The sequence below is a fragment of the Oncorhynchus gorbuscha genome, linkage group LG23, assembly GCF_021184085.1.
Source record: "Oncorhynchus gorbuscha isolate QuinsamMale2020 ecotype Even-year linkage group LG23, OgorEven_v1.0, whole genome shotgun sequence".
Classification (NCBI taxonomy): Eukaryota; Metazoa; Chordata; class Actinopteri; order Salmoniformes; family Salmonidae; genus Oncorhynchus; species Oncorhynchus gorbuscha.
Genome location: NC_060195.1, coordinates 13,540,054 through 13,566,735, shown reverse-complemented (window position 1 = coordinate 13,566,735; position 26,682 = coordinate 13,540,054). Strand labels below are relative to the sequence as shown.

Genomic DNA, 26,682 nt, shown 5'->3' with positions numbered 1-26,682 from the left:
ATGGGGAGGTGAGGAGATGGGGAGATGAGGAGATGGGGAGATGAGGATATGGGGAGATGAGGAGATGATGAGATGAGGAGATGGGGAGGTGAGGAGATGGGGAGGTGAGGAGATGGGGAGATGAGGATATGGGGAGATGAGGAGGGGAGATGATGAGATGGGGAGATGAGGAGATGGGGAGATGAGGAGATGGGGAGGTGAGGAAATGGGGAGATGAGGAGATGGGGAGATGAGGAGATGAGGAGATGATGAGATGGGGAGATGAGGAGATGGGGAGATGAGGAGATGGGGATGATGATATGGGGAGATGAGGAGATGGGGAGATGAGGAGATGAGGAGATGATGAGATGGGGAGATGAGGAGATGAGGAGATGAGGAGATGGGGAGATGATGAGATGGGGAGGTGAGGAGATGGGGAGATGAGGAGATGAGGAGATGAGGAGATAATGAGATGGGGAGATGAGGAGTTGGGGAGGTGAGGAGATGGGGAGGTGAGGAGATGGGGAGATGAGGAGATGGGGAGATGATGAGATGGGGAGATGAGGAGATGAGGAGATGGGGAGATGAGGAGATGAGGAGATGGGGAGATGATGAGATGGGGAGATGGGGAGATGAGGAGATGAGGAGATGGGGAGATGAGGAGATGAGGAGGGGAGATGATGAGATGGGGAGATGAGGAGATGAGGAGATGGGGGATGATGAGATGATGAGATGGGGAGATGAGGAGATGAGGAGATGGGGAGATGATGAGATGGGGAGATGATGAGATGGGGAGATGAGGAGATGAGGAGATGGGGAGATGAGGAGATGGGGAGATGAGGAGATGAGGAGATGGGGAGATGATGAGATGGAGATGGGAGATGAGGAGATGAGAGATGGGGAGATGATGAGATGGGGAGATGATGAGATGGGGAGATGAGGAGATGGGGAGATGATGAGATGGGGAGATGAGGAGATGGGAGATGATGAGATGGGGAGATGAGGAGATGGGGAGGTGAGGAGATGGGGAGATGATGAGATGGGGAGATGAGGAGATGGGGAGATGAGGAGATGGGGAGATGAGGAGATGGGGATGATGAGATGGGGAGATGAGGAGATGGGGAGGTGAGGAGATGGGGAGATGATGAGATGGGGAGATGAGGAGATGAGGAGATGGGGAGATGAGGAGATGGGGAGATGAGGAGATGAGGAGATGGGGAGATGATGAGATGGGGAGATGATGAGATGGGGAGATGAGGAGATGGGGAGATGAGGAGATGAGGAGATGGGGAGATGAGGAGATGAGGAGATTGAGGATGATGAGATGAGGAGATGGGGAGATGAGGATATGGGGAGATGAGATGGGGAGATGAGGATATGGGGAGGTGGGGAGATGAGGAGATGGGGATGAGGAGATGAGGAGATGGGGAGATGAGGATATGGGGAGATGAGGATGGGGAGATGAGGAGATGGGGAGGTGGGGAGATGAGGAGATGGGGATGAGGAGATGAGGAGATGAGGTGGGGGAGATGAGGAGATGGGGAGATGAGGATGGGGAGATGAGGAGGTGGGGAGATGAGGAGATGGGGAGGTGGGGAGATGAGGAGATGGGGAGTGAGGAGATGAGGAGATGGGGATGGGGAGATGAGGAGATGGGGAGATGAGGAGATGAGGAGATGGGGAGGTGAGGAGATGGGGAGATGATGAGATGGGGATGAGGAGATGGGGAGATGAGGAGATGAGGAGATGAGGAGATAATGAGATGGGGAGATGAGGAGTTGGGGAGGTGAGGAGATGGGGAGGTGAGGAGATGGGGAGATGAGGAGATGAGATGATGAGATGGGGAGATGAGGAGATGAGGAGATGGGGAGATGAGGAGATGAGGAGATGGGGAGATGATGAGATGGGGAGATGGGGAGATGAGGAGATGAGGAGATGGGGAGATGAGGAGATGAGGAGATGGGGAGATGATGAGATGGGGAGATGAGGAGATGAGGAGATGGGGAGATGATGAGATGATGAGATGGGGAGATGAGGAGATGAGAGATGGGGAGATGATGAGATGGGGAGATGATGAGATGGGGAGATGGAGATGAGGAGATGGGGAGATGAGGAGATGGGAGATGAGGAGATGAGAGATGGGGAGATGATGAGATGATGAGATGGGGAGATGAGGAGATGAGGATGGGGAGATGATGAGATGGGGAGATGATGAGATGGGGAGATGAGGAGATGGGGAGATGATGAGATGGGGAGATGAGGAGATGGGGAGATGATGAGATGGGGAGATGAGGAGATGGGGAGGTGAGGAGATGGGGAGATGATGAGATGGGGAGATGAGGAGATGGGGAGATGAGGAGATGGGGAGATGAGGAGATGGGGAGATGATGAGATGGGGAGATGAGGAGATGGGGAGGTGAGGAGATGGGGAGATGATGAGATGGGAGATGAGGAGATGAGGAGATGGGGAGATGAGGAGATGGGGAGATGAGGAGATGAGAGATGGGGAGATGATGAGATGGGGAGATGATGAGATGGGGAGATGAGGAGATGGGGAGATGAGGAGATGAGGAGATGGGGAGATGAGGAGATGAGGAGATTGAGAGATGATGAGATGAGGAGATGGGGAGATGAGGATATGGGGAGATGAGGAGGTGGGGAGATGAGGAGATGGGGAGGTGGGGAGATGAGGAGATGGGGAGGTGAGGAGATGAGGAGATGGGGAGATGAGGATATGGGGAGATGAGGAGGTGGGGAGATGAGGAGATGGGGAGGTGGGGAGATGAGGAGATGGGGAGGTGAGGAGATGAGGAGATGGGGAGGTGGGGAGATGAGGAGATGGGGAGATGAGGATATGGGGAGATGAGGAGGTGGGGAGATGAGGAGATGGGGAGGTGGGGAGATGAGGAGATGGGGAGGTGAGGAGATGAGGAGATGGGGAGGGGGGAGATGAGGAGATGGGGAGATGAGGAGATGAGGAGATGGGGAGATGAGGAGATGGGGAGGATGAGGAGATGGGGAGATGAGGAGATGGGGAGATGAGGATATGGGGAGATGAGGAGATGATGAGATGAGGAGATGGGGAGGTGAGGAGATGGGGAGGTGAGGAGATGGGGAGATGAGGATATGGGGAGATGAGGAGATGGGGAGATGATGAGATGGGGAGATGAGGAGATGGGGAGATGAGGAGATGGGGAGGTGAGGAGATGGGGAGATGAGGAGATGGGGAGATGAGGAGATGAGGAGATGATGAGATGGGGAGATGAGGAGATGGGGAGATGAGGAGATGATGATATGGGGAGATGAGGAGATGGGGAGATGAGGAGATGAGGAGATGATGAGATGGGGAGATGAGGAGATGGGGAGGTGAGGAGATGGGGAGATGATGAGATTGGGAGGTGAGGAGATGGGGAGATGAGGAGATGAGGAGATGATGAGATGGGGAGATGAGGAGTTGGGGAGGTGAGGAGATGGGGAGGTGAGGAGATGGGGAGATGAGGAGATGGGGAGATGATGAGATGGGGAGATGATGAGATGGGGAGATGAGGAGATGAGGAGATGGGGAGATGAGGAGATGAGGAGATGGGGAGATGATGAGATGGGGAGATGGGGAGATGAGGAGATGAGGAGATGGGGAGATGAGGAGATGAGGAGATGGGGAGATGATGAGATGGGGAGATGAGGAGATGGGGAGATGATGAGATGATGAGATGGGGAGATGAGGAGATGAGGAGATGGGGAGATGATGAGATGGGGAGATGATGAGATGGGGAGATGAGGAGATGAGGAGATGGGGAGATGAGGAGATGGGGAGATGAGGAGATGAGGAGATGGGGAGATGATGAGATGATGAGATGGGGAGATGAGGAGATGAGGAGATGGGGAGATGATGAGATGGGGAGATGATGAGATGGGGAGATGATGAGATGGGGAGATGAGGATATGATGAGATGGGGAGATGGTTCATTTGTGATTTGAAACAATAAATCCTGCTGCAGGTATCATATGGTTGTTCAGCAGGCCTCTATCTTCAAATCAAATCAAATCAAATGTTATTTGTCACATGCGCCGAATACAACAGGTGTAGTAGACCTTACAGTGAAATGCTGAATACAACAGGTGTAGTAGACCTTACAGTAAATGCTGAATACAACAGGTGTAGTATACCTTACAGTGAAATGCTGAATACAACAAGTGTAGTAGACCTTACAGTAAATGCTGAATACAACAGGTGTAGTATACCTTACAGTGAAATGCTGAATACAACAAGTGTAGACCTTACAGTGAAATGCTGAATACAACAAGTGTAAACCTTACAGTGAAATGCTGAATACAACAAGTGTACACCTTACAGTGAAATGCTGAATACAACAAGTGTAGACCTTACAGTGAAATGCTGAATACAACAAGTGTAGACCTTACAGTGAAATGCTGAATACAACAAGTGTAGACCTTACAGTGAAATGCTGAATACAACAAGTGTAAACCTTACAGTGAAATGCTGAATACAACAAGTGTACACCTTACAGTGAAATGCTGAATACAACAAGTGTAGACCTTACAGTGAAATGCTGAATACAACAAGTGTAGACCTTAGAGTGAAATGCTGAATACAACAAGTGTAGACCTTACAGTGAAATGCTTACTTACAAGCCCTGAAACAACAATGCAGTTAAGATGTTTTAAGAAAAATAAGTGTTGTGTAAAAAATAGAAACTAAAAGTAACAAATAATAAACAGCAGTAAAATAACAATAGTGAGGCTATATACAGGAGGTACTGGTACAGTCAATGTGGAGGCTATATACAGGGTGTTACGGTACAGAGTCAATGTGGAGGCTATATACAGGGTGTTATGGTACAGAGTCAATGTGGAGGCTATATACAGGGTGTTACGGTACAGAGTCAATGTGGAGGCTATATACAGGGTGTTACGGTACAGAGTCAGTGTGGAGGCTATATACAGGGTGTTACGGTACAGAGTCAATGTGGAGGCTATATACAGGGTGTTACGGTACAGTCAGTGTGGAGGCTATATACAGGGTGTTACGGTACAGAGTCAATGTGGAGGCTATATACAGGGTGTTACGGTACAGAGTCAGTGTGGAGGCTATATACAGGGTGTTACGGTACAGAGTCAATGTGGAGGCTATTTACAGGGTGTTACGGTACAGAGTCAATGTGGAGGCTATATACAGGGTGTTACGGTACAGAGTCAATGTGGAGGCTATATACAGGGTGTTACGGTACAGAGTCAATGTGGAGGCTATATACAGGGTGTTACGGTACAGAGTCAATGTGGAGGCTATATACAGGGAGTACCAGTACAGAGTCAATGTGGAGGCTATATACAGGGTGTACCGGTACAGAGTCAATGTGGAGGCTATATACAGGGAGTACCAGTACAGAGTCAATGTGGAGGCTATATACAGGGTGTACCGGTACAGAGTCAATGTGGAGGCTATATACAGGGTGTTACGGTACAGAGTCAATGTGGAGGCTATATACAGGGAGTACCAGTACAGAGTCAATGTGGAGGCTATATACAGGGTGTACCGGTACAGAGTCAATGTGGAGGCTATATACAGGGTGTACCGGTACAGGGTCAATGTGGAGGCTATATGGGGGTACCGGTACAGAGTCAATGTGGCGGCTATATGGGGGTACCGGTACAGAGTCAATGTGGAGGCTATATACAGGAGGTACTGGTACAGAGTCAATGTGGAGGCTATATACAGGAGGTACTGGTACAGAGTCAGTGTGGAGACTATATACAGGCGGTACTGGTACAGAGTCAATGTGGAGGCTATATACAGAGGGTACCGGTACAGAGTCAGTGTGGAGACTATATACAGGCGGTACTGGTACAGAGTCAATGTGGAGGCTATTTACAGGAGGTACTGGTACAGAGTCAATGGGGAGGCTATATACAGGAGGTACTGGTACAGAGTCAATGTGGAGGCTATATACAGGAGGTACTGGTACAGAGTCAATGGGGAGGCTATATACAGGGAGTACCAGTACAGAGTCAATGTGGAGGCTATATACAGGAGGTACTGGTACAGAGTCAATGGGGAGGCTATATACAGGGAGTACCAGTACAGAGTCAATGTGGAGGCTATATACAGGGTGTACCAGTACAGCGTCAATTTGGAGGCTATATACAGGGTGTACCAGTACAGGGTCAATGTGGAGGCTATATAGAGGGAGTACCAGTACAGAGTCAATGTGGAGGCTATATACAGGGTGTACCGGTACAGAGTCAATGTGGAGGCTATATACAGGGTGTACCGGTACAGAGTCAATGTGGAGGCTATATGGGGGTACCGGTACAGAGTCAATGTGGAGGCTATATACAGGGGGTACCGGTACAGAGTCAATGTGGAGGCTATATACAGGGGGAACCAGTACAGAGTCAATGTGGAGGCTATATACAGGGGGGTACCAGTACAGAGTCAATATGGAGGCTATATGGGGGTTCCGGTACAGAGTCAATGTGGAGGCTCTATACAGGGGGTACTGGTACAGAGTCAATGTGGAGGCTATATGGGGGTACCGGTACAGAGTCAATGTGGAGGCTATATGGGGGTACCGGTACAGAGTCAATGTGGAGGCTATATACAGGGGGGTACCAGTACAGAGTCAATGTGGAGGCTATATGGGGGTACCGGTACAGAGTCAATGTGGAGGCTATATGGGGGTACCGGTACAGAGTCAATGTGGAGGCTATATGGGGGTACCGGTACAGAGTCAATGTGGAGGCTATATACAGGAGGTACTGGTACAGAGTCAATGTGGAGGCTATATACAGGGGGTACCGGTACAGAGTCAATGTGGAGGCTATATGGGGGTACCGGTACAGAGTCAATGTGGAGGCTATATACAGGAGGTACTGGTACAGAGTCAATGTGGAGGCTATATACAGGAGGTACTGGTACAGAGTCAATGTGGAGGCTATATGGGGGTACCGGTACAGAGTCAGTGTGGAGACTATATACAGGAGGTACTGGTACAGAGTCAGTGTGGAGGCTATATACAGGGGGTACCGGTACAGAGTCAATGTGGAGGCTATATACAGGGGGTACCGGTACAGAGTCAGTGTGGAGACTATATACAGGCGGTACTGGTACAGAGTCAATGTGGAGGCTATATACAGGAGGTACTGGTACAGAGTCAATGGGGAGGCTATATACAGGAGGTACTGGTACAGAGTCAATGGGGAGGCTATATACAGGAGGTACTGGTACAGAGTCAATGTGGAGGCTATATACAGGAGGTACTGGTACAGAGTCAATGTGGAGGCTCTATACAGGGGGTACTGGTACAGAGTCAATGTGGAGGCTATATGGGGGTACCGGTACAGAGTCAATGTGGAGGCTATATGGGGGTACCGGTATAGAGTCAATGTGGAGGCTATATACAGGGGGGTACCAGTACAGAGTCAATGTGGAGGCTATATGGGGGTACCGGTACAGAGTCAATGTGGAGGCTATATGGTGGTACCGGTACAGAGTCAATGTGGAGGCTATATGGGGGTACCGGTACAGAGTCAATGTGGAGGCTATATACAGGAGGTACTGGTACAGAGTCAATGTGGAGGCTATATACAGGGGGTACCGGTACAGAGTCAATGTGGAGGCTATATGGGGGTACCGGTACAGAGTCAATGTGGAGGCTATATACAGGAGGTACTGGTACAGAGTCAATGTGGAGGCTATATACAGGAGGTACTGGTACAGAGTCAATGTGGAGGCTATATGGGGGTACCGGTACAGAGTCAGTGTGGAGACTATATACAGGAGGTACTGGTACAGAGTCAGTGTGGAGGCTATATACAGGGGGTACCGGTACAGAGTCAATGTGGAGGCTATATACAGGGGGTACCGGTACAGAGTCAGTGTGGAGACTATATACAGGCGGTACTGGTACAGAGTCAATGTGGAGGCTATATACAGGAGGTACTGGTACAGAGTCAATGGGGAGGCTATATACAGGAGGTACTGGTACAGAGTCAATGTGGAGGCTATATACAGGAGGTACTGGTACAGAGTCAATGTGGAGGCTATATGGGGGTACCAGTACAGAGTCAATGTGGAGGCTATATGGGGGTACCGGTACAGAGTCAGTGTGGAGGCTATATACAGTAGGTACTGGTACAAAGGCAATGTGGAGGCTATATACAGGGGGTATCGGTACAGAGTCAATGTGGAGGCTATATACAGGAGGTACTGGTACAGAGTCAATGTGGAGGCTATATGGGGGTTCCGGTACAGTCAATGTGCGGGGACACAGGTTAGTGGAGGTAATATGTACATGTAGGAAGAGTTAAAGTGACTATGCATAGATACTAAACAGAGAGTAGCAGCAGCGTAAAATAGGGGTCTGGATAGCCCTTTGATTAGCTGTTCAGGAGTCTTATGGCTGGGGGTTGGAAGATGGTAAGAAGCCTCTTGGACCTAGACTTTGCGCTCCGGTACCGCTTGCCGTGTGGTAGCAGAAAGGACAGTCCATGACTAGGGTGGCTGGAGTCTTTGACAATTTTTAGGCCCTTCCTCTGACACCGCCTGGTATAGATGTCCTGGATGGCAGGATGCTTGACCCCAGTGATGTACCCTCTGTAGTGTCTTGTGGTCTGAGGCCGAGCAGTTGCCATACCAGCCAAATCATCTCCTTTGTCTTGATCACATTGAAGGAGATGTTGTTGTCCTGGCACCACACGGCCAGGTCTCTGACCTCCTTATAGGCTGTCTCATTGTTGTCAGTAATCAGGCCTACCATTGTTGTGTCATCGGCAACCTTGATGATGGTGTTGGAGTCGTGCCTGGCCATGCAGTCATGAGTTAACAGGGAGTACAGGAGGGGACGGAGCATGCACCCCTGAGGAGCCCCCGTGTTAAGGATCAGTGTGGCGGATGTGTTGTTACCTACCCTTACCACCTGGGGGTGTTCCGTCATGAGGCTGTTAAGGAAGCTGTTAAGGAATCTTTTGGACCTAGACTTGGTGCTCCGGTACCACTTGCCGTGCGGTAGCAAAGAGATCAGTCTATGACTTGGGTAACTGGAGTCTTTGACAATTTTTAGGGCCTTCCTCTGACACTGCCTAGTATATAAGTCATGGATGTCAGGACGTTTGGCCCAAGTGATGTACTGGGGCATACGCACTACCCTCTGCAGTGCCTTATGGTCAGATGCCGAGCAGTTGCCATACCAGGCGGTGATGCAACAGGTCAGGATGCTCTCGATGTTGCAGCTGTATAATTTTTTTGTGGATCTGGGCACCCATGCCACATCTTTTCAGTCTCCTGAGGGGGAAAAGGCGTTGTTGTGCCCTCTTCATTACTTTCTTGGTGTGCTTGGACCATGTTATTTTGTTGGTGATGTGGACACCAAGGACCTTGAAGCTCTCAACCTGCTCCACTACAGCCCCGTTGATGTGAATGGGGGTGTGTTCGGCCATCCTTTTCCTGTAGTCCACAATCACCTCCTATGTCTTGCTCACGTTGAGGGAGAGGCTGTTGTCCTGGCACCACACTGCCAGGTCTCTGCCTCCTCCCTATAGGCTGTCTCATTGTTGTCGGTAATCAGGCCTACCACCATTGTGTCACCAGCAAACATAATGATGGTGTTGGAGTTGTGCTTGGCCACGCAGTCGGGGGTGAAAAGGGAGTAAAGGAGGGGACTAAAACCCGGAGGGGCCCCCGTGTTGAGGATCAACATGGCAGATGTGTTGTTGCCTACCCTTACCAGCTGGGAGCGGCTCGTCAGGAAGTCCAGGATCCAGTTGCAGAGGGAGGTGTTTAGTCCCAGGGTCCGTAGCTTAGTGATGAGTTTTGTGGGCACTATGGTGTTGAACGCTGAGCTGCAGTCAATGAACAGAATTCACACTTTTGTCCAGTTGGGAAAGTGCAGTGTGGAGTGCGATTGAGTTTGCATCATCTGTGGATCTGTTGGGGTGGTATGGAAATTGGAGTGGGTCTAGGGTTTCAGAGATAATGGTGTTGATGTGAGACATGACCAGCCTTTCAAAGAACTTCATGACTACCGACGTGAGCGTTACGGGGCTCTAGTCATTTAGGCAGGTTACCTTCACTTTCCTGAGAACAGGGACTATGGTGGTCTTGAAACATGTAGGTATTACAGACTCGGTCAGGGAGAGGTTGAAAATGTCAGTAAAGATACTTGCAAGTTGGCCGTGCATGCTCTGAGTACACGTCCTGGTTATCCTTCTGGCCCTGCGGTGAATGTTGACCTGTTTAAAGGTCTTACTCACATCGGCTATGGAAAGCGTGATCACACAGTCATCTGGAACAGCTGCTGCTCTCATGCATGCTTCAGTGTTGCTTGCCTTGAAGCGAGCATAAAAGGCATTTAGCTTGTCTGGTAGGCTTGTGTCACTGGGCAGCTCGCGGCTGGGTTTCTCTTTGTCGTCCATAATAGTTTTCAAGCCCTGCCACATCCCACGAGCGTCAGAGATGGTGTAGTAGGATTCAATCTTTGCCCTGTATTGTCGCTTTTCCTGTTTGATGGTTCGTCTGAGGGCATACCAGGATTTCTTATACGCGTGTTTAATTAGTGTTCAGCGGATGTTGCCTGTAATCCATGGCTTCTGGTTGGGATATGTACGTATGACCACTGTGGGGACGACGTCGTCGAGGCACTTATTGATGAAGCAGGTGACTGAGGTGGTATACTCCTCAATGCCATTGGATGAATACCAGAACATGTTCCAGTCTGTGCTAGCAAAACAGTCCTGTAGTGTAGCATCCACATCATCTGACCACTTCCGTATTGAGCGAGTCACTGGTATATCCTGCTTTAGTTTTTGCTTGTAAGCAGAAATCAGGAGGATAGAATTATGGTCAAATTTTCCAAATGGAGGGCGAGGGAGAGCTATGTACACGTATCTGTGTGTGGAGTAAAGGTGGTCTAGAGTTTTTTCCCCCCTGGTTGCACATGTGACATGCTGGTAGAAATTAGGTATAACATATTTAAGTTAACCTGCATTAAAGTCCCCGGCCAATAGGAGCGCCGCTTCTGGATGAGCATTTTCTTGTTTGTTTATGGCCTTATACAGCTGGTTGAGTGCGATCTTAGTGTCAGAGTCCGTTTGTGGTGGTAAATAGATGGTTATGAAAAATATAGATTGGTAGATAGTGTGGTCTGCAGCTTATAATGAGGTACTCTACCTCAGGTGAGCAATACCTTGAGACTACGTTAATATTAGACATTGACACACACTCCCACTTCTCGTCTTACCAGACACAGCTGTTCTGTCCTGCTGATTCATGGAAAACCCAGCCAACTGTTTATTATGTGTTGTGGTTCAGCCACGACTCGGTGAAACATGAGATGTTACAGTTTTTAATGTCCCGCTGGTAGGATAGTCTTTAATGGAGCTCATCCAGTTTATTCTCCAGTGATTGTACGTTGGCCAATAGAACGGATGGTAGAGGCGGGTTACACACTCGCCGACTAATTCTCACCAGGCACCCTGATCTGTGTCCCCTACATTTCCTTATTTTCTTCATGTGAATGATGGGGATTTCGGCCTTGTCTGGGATCAACATTATATTCTTCATGTCAGACTCATTAAATAAAATATCTTTATCCAGTTTGAGGTGAGTAATCGCTGTTCTGATATCCAGAAGCTCTTTTCGGTCAAAAGAGACAGTAGCATCAACATTATGTACAAAATAAGTTTCAAATAGGGGCCTCCCGGGTGGCACAGCGGGGGGCTTTACGTGGCTCATCGTGCTCTAGCGACTCCTTGTGGAGGACCGGGCGCCTGCAGGCTGACTTCGGTCGTCAGTTGAAAGGTGTTTCTTCCGACACATTGGTGCGACTGGCTTCCGGATTAAGCGAGCAGGGTCCCATCTAGGTAGTAACTTACCTGTTCTATAAAGCAGAGTCCTATCTAAGTAGTAACTTACATGTTCTAGAAAGCAGGGTCCTATCTAGGTAGTAACTTACATGTTCTAGAAAGCAGGGTCCTATCTAGGTAGTAACTTACCTGTTCTAGAAAGCAGGGTCCTGTCTAGGTAGTAACTTACATGTTCTAGAAAGCAGGGTCCTATCTAGGTAGTAACTTACATGTTCTAGAAAGCAGGGTCCTATCTAGGTAGTAACTTACATGTTCTAGAAAGCAGGGTCCTATCTAGGTAGTAACTTACATGTTCTAGAAAGCAGAGTCCTATCTAGGTAGTAACTTACATGTTCTAGAAAGCAGGGTTCTATCTAGGTAGTAACTTACATGTTCTAGAAAGCAGGGTCCTATCTCAGACAGGTGTGGTTCCTCGTTGTTGTATTGTTTCTCCAGGTCTCTAACGAAGCCCATCTGGAAACGGTAGATGTCCTCGATGTTCCCAAAGATCACCCTCAGCTGGTCATCGTTAAACATGTCTACTCTCTTCCTACACTGACGCAGGTAGCCCTGGAAGAAAGATGATTATACATAGAGTAGGATGGGGATTAGCAAAGGATTGTGTGTGTGTGTGTGTGTGTGTGTCTGTGCTCATGCTTGTGTGTGTGTGTCTGAGTGTGTGTGTGTGTGTGTGTGTGTGTGCTGGTGTGTGGGTTCCCACATTTCAACATATTTTCCTGTACTCTCCCATATATCCCTGGAGAGAATCATGAAAGCAGATTGAGTCTAGTTTTAAACACTACTGCTATAATCAATTCACCACAGTTAGACTACTGCTATAATCAATTCACCACAGTTAGACTACTGTTCCAAGAGAGCTCACGTACCCCTGCATGTGTGTGTGTGTGTGTGTGTGTGTGTGTGTGTGTGTGTGTGTGTGTGTGTGTGTGTGTGTGTGTGTGTGTGTGTGTGTGTGTGTGTGTGTGTGTGTGTGTGTGTGTGTGTGTGTGTGTGTGTGTGTGTGTGTGTGTGTGTGTGGTGTATTGTGTGTGTGTGCATGCATGCGTTTTCCCAAGTGTGCGAGTAGGTGTGTGTGTATGTATGCGTGTGCACGTATGTACTGTAAGTGTGTGTACCTCACAGATGTCCTTGAGGTGTTTGATGTAGTGTCTCTCTGTGCTCATAATCTCATTGATGACGTTGGCTCTCATCTGGTCACGGTTCTGAAGCGGCGAGCCCAGGCACAAGCAGTCATTGGTCGGATCCAGGTGACCGTTAGCCATTTCACTGGTCCCCTCCACAGGCTCCACCACCCCATCCTCCTGGTTCACCCACAGCTGAGGAGACCAACACACACACTCCTGAATGGGAGATAAAATGATGACTATATACTACTACTATCAGAGGGCTTTAACACAGAAAACATCACATCCCTTAGTTCATCTCTTCCTCTTCCAGACATCTTTTAATCACTTGTTCCAGGTTCAGGTTGTAGTTGCCAGCTCTGGGGCTCAGAGGAGAGTAGACCGAGGGACAGAGGGACAGAGAGAGACAGAGAGAGAGAGAGACAGAGGGACAGAGAGAGAGAGAGACCGAGGGACAGAGGGACAGAGAGAGACAGAGAGAGAGAGAGACAGAGAGAGAGAGAGACAGAGGAGAGAGAGAGAGAGAGAGGGACAGAGACAGAGAGAGAGAGAGACAGAGAGAGAGAGAGACAGAGGGACAGAGAGAGAGACAGAGACAGAGACAGAGGGACAGAAGGACAGAGAGAGACAGAGAGAGAGAGAGAGAGAGAGAGACAGAGAGAGACCGAGGGACAGAGGGACAGAGAGAGACAGAGAGAGAGAGAGACAGAGGGACAGAGAGAGAGAGAGACAGAGGGACAGAGAGAGAGAGACAGAGGGACAGAGAGAGAGAGAGACAGAGGGACAGGGACAGAGACAGAGGGGATCTTTGTTCCAGCATTGAGCTGTAGACACACTCACACTTACATCCAAAACACACCGCTCAGCTTGAGGTAGAGTTAGAGTTAGGTTAGAGGTAGGTTAGAGTTAGGTTAGAGGTAGGTTAGAGGTAGGTAGGTTAGAGTTAAGTTATAGGTTAGAGGCTAGGTTGGAGCTAGGTTAGAGTTAAGTTAGAGGTAGGTTAGAGGTAGGTTAGAGGTTAGAGGTAGGTTAGAGTTAAGTTAGAGGTAGGTTAGAGGTTAGAGGTAGGTTAGAGGTAGGTTAGAGGTTAGAGGTAGGTTAGAGTTAGGTTATAGCTAGGTTAGAGGTAGGTTAGAGTTAGGGTTAGAGGTACGTTAGAGGTAGGTTAGAGGTAGGTTAGAGGTAGGTTAGAGGTTAGAGCTAGGTTAGAGGTAGGTTAGAGTTAGGTTAGAGGTACGCTAGAGGTACGCTAGAGGTAGGTTAGAGGTTAGAGGTAGGTTAGAGTTAGGTTAGAGGTAGGTTAGAGAGGATCAGATGCCTGGTACAGTAGCCAAGCCAACACCTGATGATGAAACACTGTGTGCCTACTGAACATCTAAGAGGCGACGGTTGTAATGCCAAACACACAACGCCATGCAGCTTCACAACAACAAGCAGAGAGACGGGTGGAGACAACTGGTGCTACTGTGCTACTGTGCTACTGTGCTGCTGTGCTACTGTGCTAATGTGCTACTGTGCTAATGTGCTACTGTGCTCATGTGCTAATGTGCTAATGTGCTACTGTGCTACTGTGCTAATGTGCTACTGTGCTAATGTGCTACTGTGCTAATGTGCTAATGTGCTACTGTGCTAATGTGCTACTGTGCTAATGTGCTACTGTGCTAATGTGCTAATGTGCTACTGTGCTAATGTGCTACTGTGCTACTGTGGAAGAGGGTGCTCCCAAATTGTACCATATTCCCTTTATAGTGCACTACTTTCAACCACTATATAGGTAAAAAGGGTGACATTTGGGACGCATCGTGGAGGAGAAGACTGCGGTACGAAGACTCAGTTATAAACAAACTATAAAAAGAGTAAAAATGGTAATATATAAAAAAAGGAGTAATACAGAAAGGAGAAGGCTGTAACTTTTCTACAAAATATCCTGTTGAGATGATTCCCAATCTTGTGTCTCAGATTCTGGAAACGTTAGATGTGCGTTGGTTGATTGGTTGGGTAATGTTTGGGAGACGTTGAGTTGGCAGACTGAGGCGGTGGGTGGTGGGTGGTGGGTGGAGTATGGCTGGATGGTTGATTGGTTGGGTAATGTTTGGGAGACGTTGCGTTGGCAGACTGAGGCGGTGGGTGGTGGGTGGTGGGTGGAGTATGGCTGGATGGTTGATTGGTTGGGTAATGTTTATGAGACTTTGCGTTGACAGACTGAGGCGGTGGGTGGAGTATGGCTGGATGGTTGATTGGTTGGGTAATGTTTGGGCGACGTTGAGTTGGCAGACTGAGGCGGTGGGTGGTGGGTGGTGGGTGGAGTATGGCTGGATGGTTGATTGGTTGGGTAATGTTTGGGCGACGTTGAGTTGGCAGACTGAGGCGGTGGGTGGTGGGTGGTGGGTGGAGTATGGCTGGGTGGTTGATTGGTTGGGTAATGTTTGGGAGACGTTGCGTTGACAGACTGAGGCGTGGGTGGAGTATGGCTGGATGGTTGATTGGTTGGGTAATGTTTGGGCGACGTTGAGTTGGCAGACTGAGGCGGTGGGTGGTGGGTGGTGGGTGGAGTATGGCTGGGTGGTTGATTGGTTGGGTAATGTTTGGGAGACGTTGCGTTGACAGACTGAGGCGGTGGGTGGTGGGTGGAGTATGGCTGGGTGGTTGATTGGTTGGGTAATGTTTGGGAGATGTTGCGTTGGCAGACTGAGGCGGTGGGTGGTGGGTGGAGTATGGCTGGGTGGTTGATTGGTTGGGTAATGTTTGGGAGACGTTGTGTTGACAGACTGAGGCGGTGGGTGGTGGGTGGTGGGTGGAGTATGGCTGGGTGGTTGATTGGTTGGGTAATGTTTGGGAGACGTTGCGTTGACAGACTGAGGCGGTGGGTGGAGTATGGCTGGATGGTTGATTGATGACGTGGGAAACGCACCTTAGACGTAGTGTTTTGGAACCGAGGAGTTGCTATGGGGTTGATATAGAAAAGCTGTTTTGTTTGGGGTTGAGGAGGGTGGGGTTCGACCTTAGAGAGAGAGAATGACAGAAACACACCGGTTCACTCAATGCCTGGATTGACTCAATGGATGGAGAGGTAGTGGTGGTGGGGAGAAATTGGTTCAGCCCCTGGACATGGAGTTGTCAGGGTTGGGATGGCCATTGGGGAGTCTGGAGAAAGCCTTGACTTGGTAATGTATGGAGCTTTTACTCAGTTAAGTAGCCTTTACCAGGTAATGTATGAAGCTAACAGGAAGTGAACTGTGCTGGCTTGGATTTCACACTGTTCCGCAGTGTTTCAGCTACTAAAGTAGATGTGTTACCAGGCCAGTATAGCTCGGCTCGGCTTGGATCGGCTCGGCTTGGATCGGCTCGGCTTGGATTGGCTCGGCTTTGCCCTACACATGTAGGATCTTTATTTGATCACCCTGTTACAGGAGAACTTGTAAACTTAAAAGAAAAAAAACTTCAAACTTAAAACGTTGTCATTTATATTTTGACTTGATTTTCCCCAAAAATGTATCAACCCCGACAAAAATGTCCATTAACTATAATCCACATAAAAATCCACATTTCCTGTTGCTTGCAGGATTATTTTTCTGCTGTTAGCAAACTGGATCAAATGAAGATCCTACATGTGTAAACTGTGAATCGGGGTAGTCAGAAGACCGGGTTGACGTGTGGTATCACTAACTCACCCGTACGAAGCTGGCGGGGAACCAGCCCTCCTCCTCGTCGATCTGACCCCACCACCAGTCCTTATTGGACGCGTCCAGCACCTTGATGACATCACCTGCCTTAAACGCCAACTCTCGGTCGGCCATGGTCACATGGTCCCATACTGCCTCAGCGCTGACGATAGATCCTCCACTTATCAACTGGAGACAAGGAACAAGGGAAGAGAGGGAGGGAGAGAGAGAGAGTGGGGGTAGAGAGAGAGAGAGAGAGAGAGAGAGAGAGAGAGAGAGAGAGAGAGAGAGAGAGAGAGAGAGAGAGAGAGATAGTGGGGAGAGTGGGGGTAGAGAAATGGAGAGCAGAGAGGAAAGAGAGAGGAAGAGAGTTTGGGTGGAGAGAGGAAAGGAGAGGAGGACAGAGTGAGTGAGAGAGAGAGAGAGAGAGAGAGAGAGAGAGAGAGAGAGAGAGAGAGAGAGAGAGAGAGAGAGAGAGAGAGAGAGAGAGAGAGAGAGAGAGAGAGAGAGAGAGAGTGGGTGGAGAGAGAGAAAAGGGGGAGGACAGAGAGAGAGAGAGAGAGGAGAGAGAGAGAGAGAGAGAGAGAGAGAGAGAGAGAGAGAGAGAGAGAGAGAGAGAGAGAGAGAGAGAGAGAGAGAGAGAGAGAGAGAGAGAGAGAGAGAGAGAGAGAGAGAGAGAGAGTTTGGGTGGAGAGAGAACATGGGGGAGGACAGAGTGAGAGAGAGAGAGAGATTAAGTGATTATTCTCAATTCCACTGACACAAACACACACACAATATCATCAAGCTATTTTTTATTGAACTGCAATGAGACTAAATTGAATTAACCTCTGTGATCCAGGCTAGTAGGTCATTATCAGAAGCTTACAGCCAAGTCAAATACCATTAGCAACAATGTCATGTCAGCCACAGGCACATGAATCTCTAAAAATCACTATCGTAAGAAAGTACGGTGTATTCAGTCAGTTTAGTCCTAATTCCCAGTCATTAGCATCTCATCTTCGATAACACAACAACCAAGACACAGTAGAGTAGGCAGGTAACCCCACCAGCGTCAGCACCGGCTCTGTGACTGACTCCAAGACTCAGTAGAGGAGGCAGGTAACCCCACCAGCGTCAGCACCGGCTCTGTGACTGACTCCAAGACTCAGTAGAGGAGGCAGGTAACCCCACCAGCGTCAGCACATGTTCTGCCCTGTATCTGTACGCTCTGATAAATAAGGTACATAACGACCAATGAAAATACACACACGGCAATTTAATTCCACAAAATTATGCAAATGAACCTATAGACAGATAAACATGACTGGTCAAATGTACTGTATTTCCATCGACTGATACATCAATGAATTGGCAAAAATATATATATTTTACAATGGGATTTTTTTTCTTCTCACAGATAATTTTATTTATTAGCTTCTATTTTTGGGGCCAAAAGCCAGCTATTGGCGGCAAACAGAAACCCTTGTTCAATGTGAGTGCGTGTTATGTGTGTTATCAGGGAGGGAGGTTATCAGTATTCTGTGAGGAGGCTCAGGGGTAAAGGTCCTTCTTATTAGAGGAGCACAGAAGTTAGAGATGACATCATTAGTCTGTTCCGTGTAGGAGCCACCACCCTCACACACACCTCCACCACCCACCATTATCCATCACTCTGAGTAATGTCTCCATGTCACCTTGAGATAGACACAGACTTCAAAATATACACACACACACACTCACACACACACACACACACACCTCCACCACCCACCATTATCCATCACTCTGAGTAATGTCTCCATGTCACCTTGAGATAGACACAGACTTCAAAATATACACACACACACACACACACACACACACACACACACACCTCCACCACCCACCATTATCCATCACTCTGAGTAATGTCTCCATGTCACCTTGAGACAGACACAGACTTCAAAATACACACCCACACACACAGAGTTCAACAGCAGTTTGCCTCTTAAACTCCGCCTCCAGCCATGCTTCCGAGTGGCCTGCTGGAATATCTCAGGGAGAAGAGTCAATCAGACGAGAGGTGATAGCGGAGAGATCATAGAGAGAGTCTGGCCATTCATTCAGCTTTCAACATAAAGCATTAGAATGGTTCACTAGAACCAGCCTGTGACTTGTATGGAGAATTCGGTACAACAGAAAATCAATTGCCCTCAGTCAGGAGTGGCTTTTCTGATCGTGCCGTTCTGTTTTTGAGTTCCCTATTTTACATACTGTATGTTTCCATTGCAGTTTCAATCAAAAGCATTATAACTCTAGGGTAGGCACGTTAGTGTGCCTCAATATCGACCAATCACAGTCAGTCTGCAAGGTGACAGGGAGATTAGGTTCTCCTAACCTCTAACCTCTAGTAATTGATGTGTAGGCTAATCTTCAAGACATCAGCAGAGAGAATGAAGATTCCTGAGCAGACCCTTAACCCCTAACCCTTAACGCCTAACCCTTGACCCATACCACTTAGGTGCTATTGTAGTTCTGAAGGGATTGGATAGCAATGTGGTGAAAATTCCTACACAGGTGCCAAGGGCGATTCATATAGGACAATTCAAAGCAGATGCCATATTTCACAGAACCCCATCCACCACCAAGCCACCTCAAGGGACCCACCTGAGAGGGCAAAGATCCCTGAAAGTACCATGCCAATTGGGGTCAGTCCCGCTCCACTCCCCCCTACTGAATAACAAGCTCTCAATGGTCCCTGTACAACAGTACACAACCCCATTGACTAATAATACAACCTCTGCTCTCTATGGAGATACACTACATGACCAAAAGTCTACTGTGATATTACAACACTGTAGCAACATCCCTCTACTGTGATATTACAACACTGTAGTAACATCCCTCTAGTGTGATATTACAACACTGTAGTAACATCCCTCTACTGTGATATTACAACACTGTAGTAACATCCCTCTACTGTGATATTACAACACTGTAGCAACATCCCTCTACTGTGATATTACAACACTGTAGCAACATCCCTCTACTGTGATATTACAACACTGTAGCAACATCCCTCTACTGTGATATTACAACACTGTAGTAACATCCCTCTACTGTGATATTACAACACTGTAGTAACATCCCTCTACTGTGATATTGTAGATATTACAACACAACATCCCTCTACTGTGATATTACAACACTGTAGCAACATCCCTCTACTGTGATATTACAACACTGTAGTAACATCCCTCTACTGTGATATTACAACACTGTAGTAACATCCCTCTACTGTGATATTACAACACTGTAGCAACATCCCTCTACTGTGATATTACAACACTGTAGCAACATCACTCTACTGTGATATTACAACACTGTAGCAACATCACTCTAATGTGATATTACAACACTGTAGCAACATCACTCTAATGTGTGGGTCCAGCCAGAGCTAACACCAGTCCCTGTTCCTTCCTCTCTTCATCCCTCCATCCCCTCCCCAGGATAACAGTTCTCTCCCTCTCTGATACATCGCAGAATCTTCCTGTAAATTAAAAGCGTTGCATAATCAATCTCTCTTTCTCTCTCTCCCCCCTCTCTCTCTCTCCCCCTCTCCTCCCCCTCTCTCTCTCTCTCCCCCTCTCCCCCCCCCTCCCTCTCTCTCTCCCTCCCCCCCCCTCCCCCTCTCTCTCCCCCTCTCCCCCCTCCCTCTCTCTCTCCCCCTCTCTCCCTCTCCCCCTCCCCCTCCCCCCCTCTCTCTCTCTCCCCCTCTCCCCCTCTCTCCCCCCCTCTCCCCCCTCTCTCTCTCCCCCTCCTCCCCCTCTCCCCCTCTCTCCCTCTCTATCTCTCTCTCCCATTCCTCTCTCTCTCTTCCCCCTCTCTCCCTCTCTATCTCTCTCTCCCATTCCTCTCTCTCTCTTTCCCCCCCTCTCTCCCTCTCTATCTCTCTCTCCCATTCCTCTCTCTATTTGTCTTTCCCAGTAGGGGCTCCCTTTTGTTGATCAAAGGAAACCTGCTTGCAATGCACCCAAAAGATCTAATGTCCAACCAAAAAACACAGAAATAGAATCCATTTAACGGGCCTCCCCATTCAAATCAATGATGGCATAATGTTTCCAAACATTTTCTATTCTATTCCTATTCCAACAACATCTTCTTGCTCCCATACCTGTTTACCTAGCTGGATCTGTCTACTGTAGAGAGACAGCCATCTCTCCTATAACTCTGGAACTATCTGTCTACTGTAGAGAGACAGCCATCTCTCCTATAACTCTGGAACTATCTGTCTACTGTAGAGAGACAGCCATCTCTCCTATAACTCTGGAACTATCTGTCTACTGTAGAGAGACAGCCATCTCTCCTATCACTCTGGAACTATCTGTCTACAGTAGAGACAGCCATCTCTCCTATAACTCTGGAACTATCTGTCTACTGTAGAGAGACAGCCATCTCTCCTATCACTCTGGAACTATCTGTCTACTGTAGAGAGACAGCCATCTCTCCTATAACTCTGGAACTATCTGTCTACTGTAGAGAGACAGCCATCTCTCCTATAACTCTGGAACTATCTGTCTACTGTAGAGAGACATCCATCTCTCCTATAACTCTGGAACTATCTGTCTACTGTAGAGAGACATCCATCTGGAACTATCCTATAACTATAACTCTGGAACTATCTGTCTACTGTAGAGAGACAGCCATCTCTCCTATAACTCTGGAACTATCTGTCTACTGTAGAGAGACATCCATCTCTCCTATAACTCTGGAACTATCTGTCTACTGTAGAGAGACAGCCATCTCTCCTGTGCCTCTAGATATATCTGCCTACTGCATAGCTAGACCCACAGACAGTATCACCAAAATCTGTGATGCTGACGAGCTACTGGGTAACATTGCAGCAACAACATCAAAGAGAAAAGCGGATCCGACTGCAAACGTGTATTTGGGTCACATCACCGATAGATACAGACATGCATTGGTTTGAGTTGACACAGGTCATGATGTGCATTTCTGGTTCCAGGTCACACATAAGAAGGACAGTGGTAAACTGCCGAGCTGAAGATCCCCTCGCTGACACGATCACGCACCACACCACATCAGCATTCACAGCCAGACAACACACACACACACACACACACACACACACACACACACACACACACACACACACACACACACACACACACACACACACACACACACACACACACACACACACACACACACACACACACACACACACACACACACACACACACACACACACACACACACACAGAGATACTGGAAAACATCCTTACCATGTTTGTGGCATTAAAATGTTCAGACAGCGTATGCATGGATGTATCTGGTCAGATAAGCATCCTAGTAATAATCCTTTAAGAAACAGGTATATAGGTAATGATCCTTCAGAGAGAGAGAGAGAGAGAGAGAGAGAGAGAGAGAGAGAGAGAGAGAGAGAGAGAGAGAGAGAGAGAGAGAGAGAGAGAGAGAGAGAGAGAGAGAGAGAAGAGAGAGAGAGAGAGAGAGAGAGAGAGAGAGAGAGAGAGAGAGAGAGAGAGAGAGAGAGAGAGAGAGAGAGAGAGAGAGAGAGAGAGAGGGAGAGGCCAGAGATGTGGAGGAAACGAGATGGTATTCCAGAATGAGGCTCTTCCTCTCCTCTGCGAGTGATGTACTGAGTCTGTCTCTCTCCCTCCGTCCTCCTGCCTGAATCTACCAACCTAGTTATGCAATGCACTTCTGCCCAGAATCTCCCAGCCAATCAGAGAGGCTCTGCCTCAAACCAGTGAGAAACAAACACATACCGGTGCGTACACACATCTCTGACACACACACCTCCGGCACACACATACACACACACACATACAGATATTGGCACTTCAGACTACATTATTCCAAATGAGTGAACACCGGGGACGCCTATAGATTCAGCTTTACAATGAAACTATAGATAACACACACACGTAAACACACACACACACACAAACACACACACACACACACACACACACACACACACACACACACACACACACACACACACACACACACACACACACACACACACACACACACACACACACACACACACACACACACACACACACACACACGTAAACACACACACACACGTAAACACACACACACACACACACACACACACACACACACACACACACACACACAAACACACACACACACACGTAAACACACACACACACAACACACACACACACAAGTAAACACATACACACACGTAAACACACACACACGTAAACACACATAAACACACACATAAACACACACACACACATGTAAACACATACACAAATGTAAACACTCAAGTAAACACACAAGTAAACACAGACGCACACGTAAACACGCACACACACGTAAACACACACACACAAGTAAACACACACGTAAACACGCACACACAAGTAAACACACACGTAAACACAGACGCACACGTAAACACACACACACAAGTAAACACACACGTAAACACACACACACACGTAAACACACACACACAAGTAAACACACACGTAAACACACACACACAAGTAAACACACACGTAAACACGCATACACACGTAAACACGCAAACACACGTAAACACACACACAAACACACACGTAAACACACAAGTAAACACAAACGTAAACACAGACGCAAACGTAAACACGCACACACACGTAAACACACACACAAACACACAAGTAAACACAAACGTAAACACACACGTAAACACACACACAAACACACACGTAAACACACAAGTAAACACAAACGTAAACACACACACAAACACACACGTAAACACACACACAAACACACACGTAAACACACACACAAACACACACGTAAACACACACACAAACACACACGTAAACACACAAGTAAACACAAACGTAAACACAGACGCAAACGTAAACACGCACACACACGTAAACACACACACAAACACACACGTAAACACACAAGTAAACACAAACGTAAACACAGACGCAAACGTAAACACGCACACACACGTAAACACACACGTAAACACAGACGCAAACGTAAACAAACACACACGTAAACACATACACAAACACCTAATAAACACACAAGAAAACAAACGTAAACACAGACGCAAACGTAAACACGCACACACACGTAAACACACACACAAACACACACGTAAACACTTACATGCAAACACCTAATAATTGCACAAATGAATTAACATACACACTACCACCAGTCTGTAAGTATCATCCTACCATCTCTACCAACCCAACAACTGTCTGTACTATAGATTAATGAACACTGTAATGGTCCTGTTGAAAGGCTGTCTGTACTATAGAATCATGAACACTGTTATGGTCCTGTTGAAAGGCTGTGTGTACTATAGAATCATGAACACTGTTATGGTCCTGTTGAAAGGCTGTCTGTACTATAGATTAATGAACACTGTAATGGTCCTGTTGAAAGGCTGTCTGTACTATAGAATCATGAACACTGTTATGGTCCTATTGAAAGGCTGTCTGTACTATAGATTAATGAACACTGTAATGGTCCTGTTGAAAGGCTGTCTGTACTATAGAATCATGAACACTGTTATGGTCCTGTTGAAAGGCTGTGTGTACTATAGATTAATGAACACTGTTATGGTCCTGTTGAAAGGCTGTCTGTACTATAGAATCATGAACACTGTTATGGTCCTGTTGAAAGGCTTTGTGTACTATAGATTAATGAACACTGTTATGGTCCTGTTGAAAGGCTGTCTGTACTATAGATTAATGAACACTGTTATGGTCCTGTTGAAAGGCTGTCTGTACTATAGAATCATGAACACTGTTATGGTCCTGTTGAAAGGCTGTCTGTACTATAGATTAATGAACACTGTTTTGGTCCTGTTGAAAGGCAGTCTGTACTATAGAATCATGAACACTGTTATGGTCCTGTTGAAAGGCTGTCTGTACTATAGATTAATGAACACTGTAATGGTCCTGTTGAAAGGCTGTCTGTACTATAGATTAATGAACACTGTTATGGTCCTGTTGAAAGGCTGTCTGTATTATAGATTAATGAACACTGTTATGGTCCTGTTGAAAGGCTGTCTGTACTATAGAATCATGAACACTGTAATGGTCCTGTTGAAAGGCTGTCTGTACTATAGATTAATGAACACTGTTATGGTCCTGTTGAAAGGCTGTGTGTACTATAGATTAATGAACACTGTTATGGTCCTGTTGAAAGGCTGTCTGTACTATAGATTAATGAACACTGTTATGGTCCTGTTGAAAGGCTGTCTGTACTATAGATTAATGAACACTGTTATGGTCCTGTTGAAAGGCTGTCTGTACTATAGATTAATGAACACTGTTATGGTCCTGTTGAAAGGCTGTCTGTACTATAGATTAATGAACACTGTTATGGTCCTGTTGAAAGGCTGTCTGTACTATAGAATCATGAACACTGTTATGGTCCTGTTGAAAGGCTGTCTGTACTATAGATTAATGAACACTGTTATGGTCCTGTTGAAAGGCTGTCTGTACTATAGAATCAGAACACTGTTACTATGGTCCTGTTGAAAGGCTGTCTGATACTATAGATTAATGAACACTGTTATGGTCCCTTGAAAGACTGTCAGCACTATAGATTAATGAACACTGTTATGGATATCCTGTCCACAGGCTGACAGTACTATAGATTAATCCACAGAGAACACTGTTATGGTCCTGTTGAAAGGCTGTCTCCACAGAGAATCAGACACACTGTTATGGTCCTGTTGAAAGGCTGTCTGTACTATAGATTAATGAACACTGTTATGGTCCTGTTGAAAGGCTGTGGATATCTCTCCACAGAGACTACAGACAGCACTATACTATAGAGTGGATATCCCTCCACAGAGACTACAGACAGCACTATACTATAGAGTGGATATCACAGAGACTCCACAGAGACTCCACAGACAGACAGCACTATACTATAGAGTGGATATCCCTCCACAGAGACTACAGACAGCACTATACTATAGAGTGGATATCCCTCCACAGAGACTACAGACAGCACTATACTATAGAGTGGATATCCCTCCACAGAGACTACAGACAGCACTATACTATAGAGTGGATATCCCTCCACAGAGACTACAGACAGCACTATACTATAGAGTGGATATCCCTCCACAGAGACTACAGACAGCACTATACTATAGAGTGGATATCCCTCCACAGAGACTACAGACAGCACTATACTATAGAGTGGATATCCCTCCACAGAGACTACAGACAGCACTATACTATAGAGTGGATATCCTCCACAGAGACTACAGACAGCACTATACTATAGAGTGGATATCCCTCCACAGAGACTACAGACAGCACTATACTATAGAGTGGATATCCCTCCACAGAGACTACAGACAGCACTATACTATAGAGTGGATATCTCTCCACAGAGACTACAGACAGCACTATAGTATAGAGTGGATATCCCTCCACAGAGACTACAGACAGCACTATACTATAGAGTGGATATCCTTCCACATAGACTACAGACAGCACTATACTATAGAGTGGATATCCCTCCACAGAGACTACAGACAGCACTATACTATAGAGTGGATATCCCTCCACAGAGACTACAGACAGCACTATACTATAGAGTGGATATCCCTCCACAGAGACTACAGACAGCACTATACTATAGAGTGGATATCCCTCCACAGAGACTACAGACAGCACTATACTATAGAGTGGATATCTCTCCACAGAGACTACAGACAGCACTATACTATAGAGTGGATATCCCTCCACAGAGACTACAGACAGCACTATACTATAGAGTGGATATCCCTCCACAGAGACTACAGACAGCACTATACTATAGAGTGGATATCCCTCCACAGAGACTACAGACAGCACTATACTATAGAGTGGATATCCCTCCACAGAGACTACAGACAGCACTATACTATAGAGTGGATATCCCTCCACAGAGACTACAGACAGCACTATACTATAGAGTGGATATCCCTCCACAGAGACTACAGACAGCACTATACTATAGAGTGGATA

General features: G+C 47.2%; 1 protein-coding gene across 4 annotated transcripts in view; it reads right to left on the bottom strand.

Moving 5' to 3' along the window:
- Window positions 1-26,682, bottom strand: part of LOC124011498 — a 109,223-nt gene that overhangs the window by 25,916 nt on the left and 56,625 nt on the right. For 3 of the 4 annotated variants that reach the window (XR_006834590.1, XM_046324931.1, XM_046324930.1), the window contains exons 4-7: window positions 16,655-16,834; window positions 15,895-15,984; window positions 12,975-13,175; window positions 12,229-12,408 (exon numbers count right to left, since the gene is read on the bottom strand). Coding sequence is in view for 3 of the 4 variants with exons in the window: in XM_046324931.1 (XP_046180887.1) it covers window positions 12,229-12,408; window positions 12,975-13,175; window positions 15,895-15,984; window positions 16,655-16,834 (651 nt within the window). In the remaining variant the exon portion in view is untranslated. The remainder of the gene's footprint in view (window positions 1-12,228; window positions 12,409-12,974; window positions 13,176-15,894; window positions 15,985-16,654; window positions 16,835-26,682) is intronic. The other variant, XM_046324932.1, reaches the window with a different exon arrangement.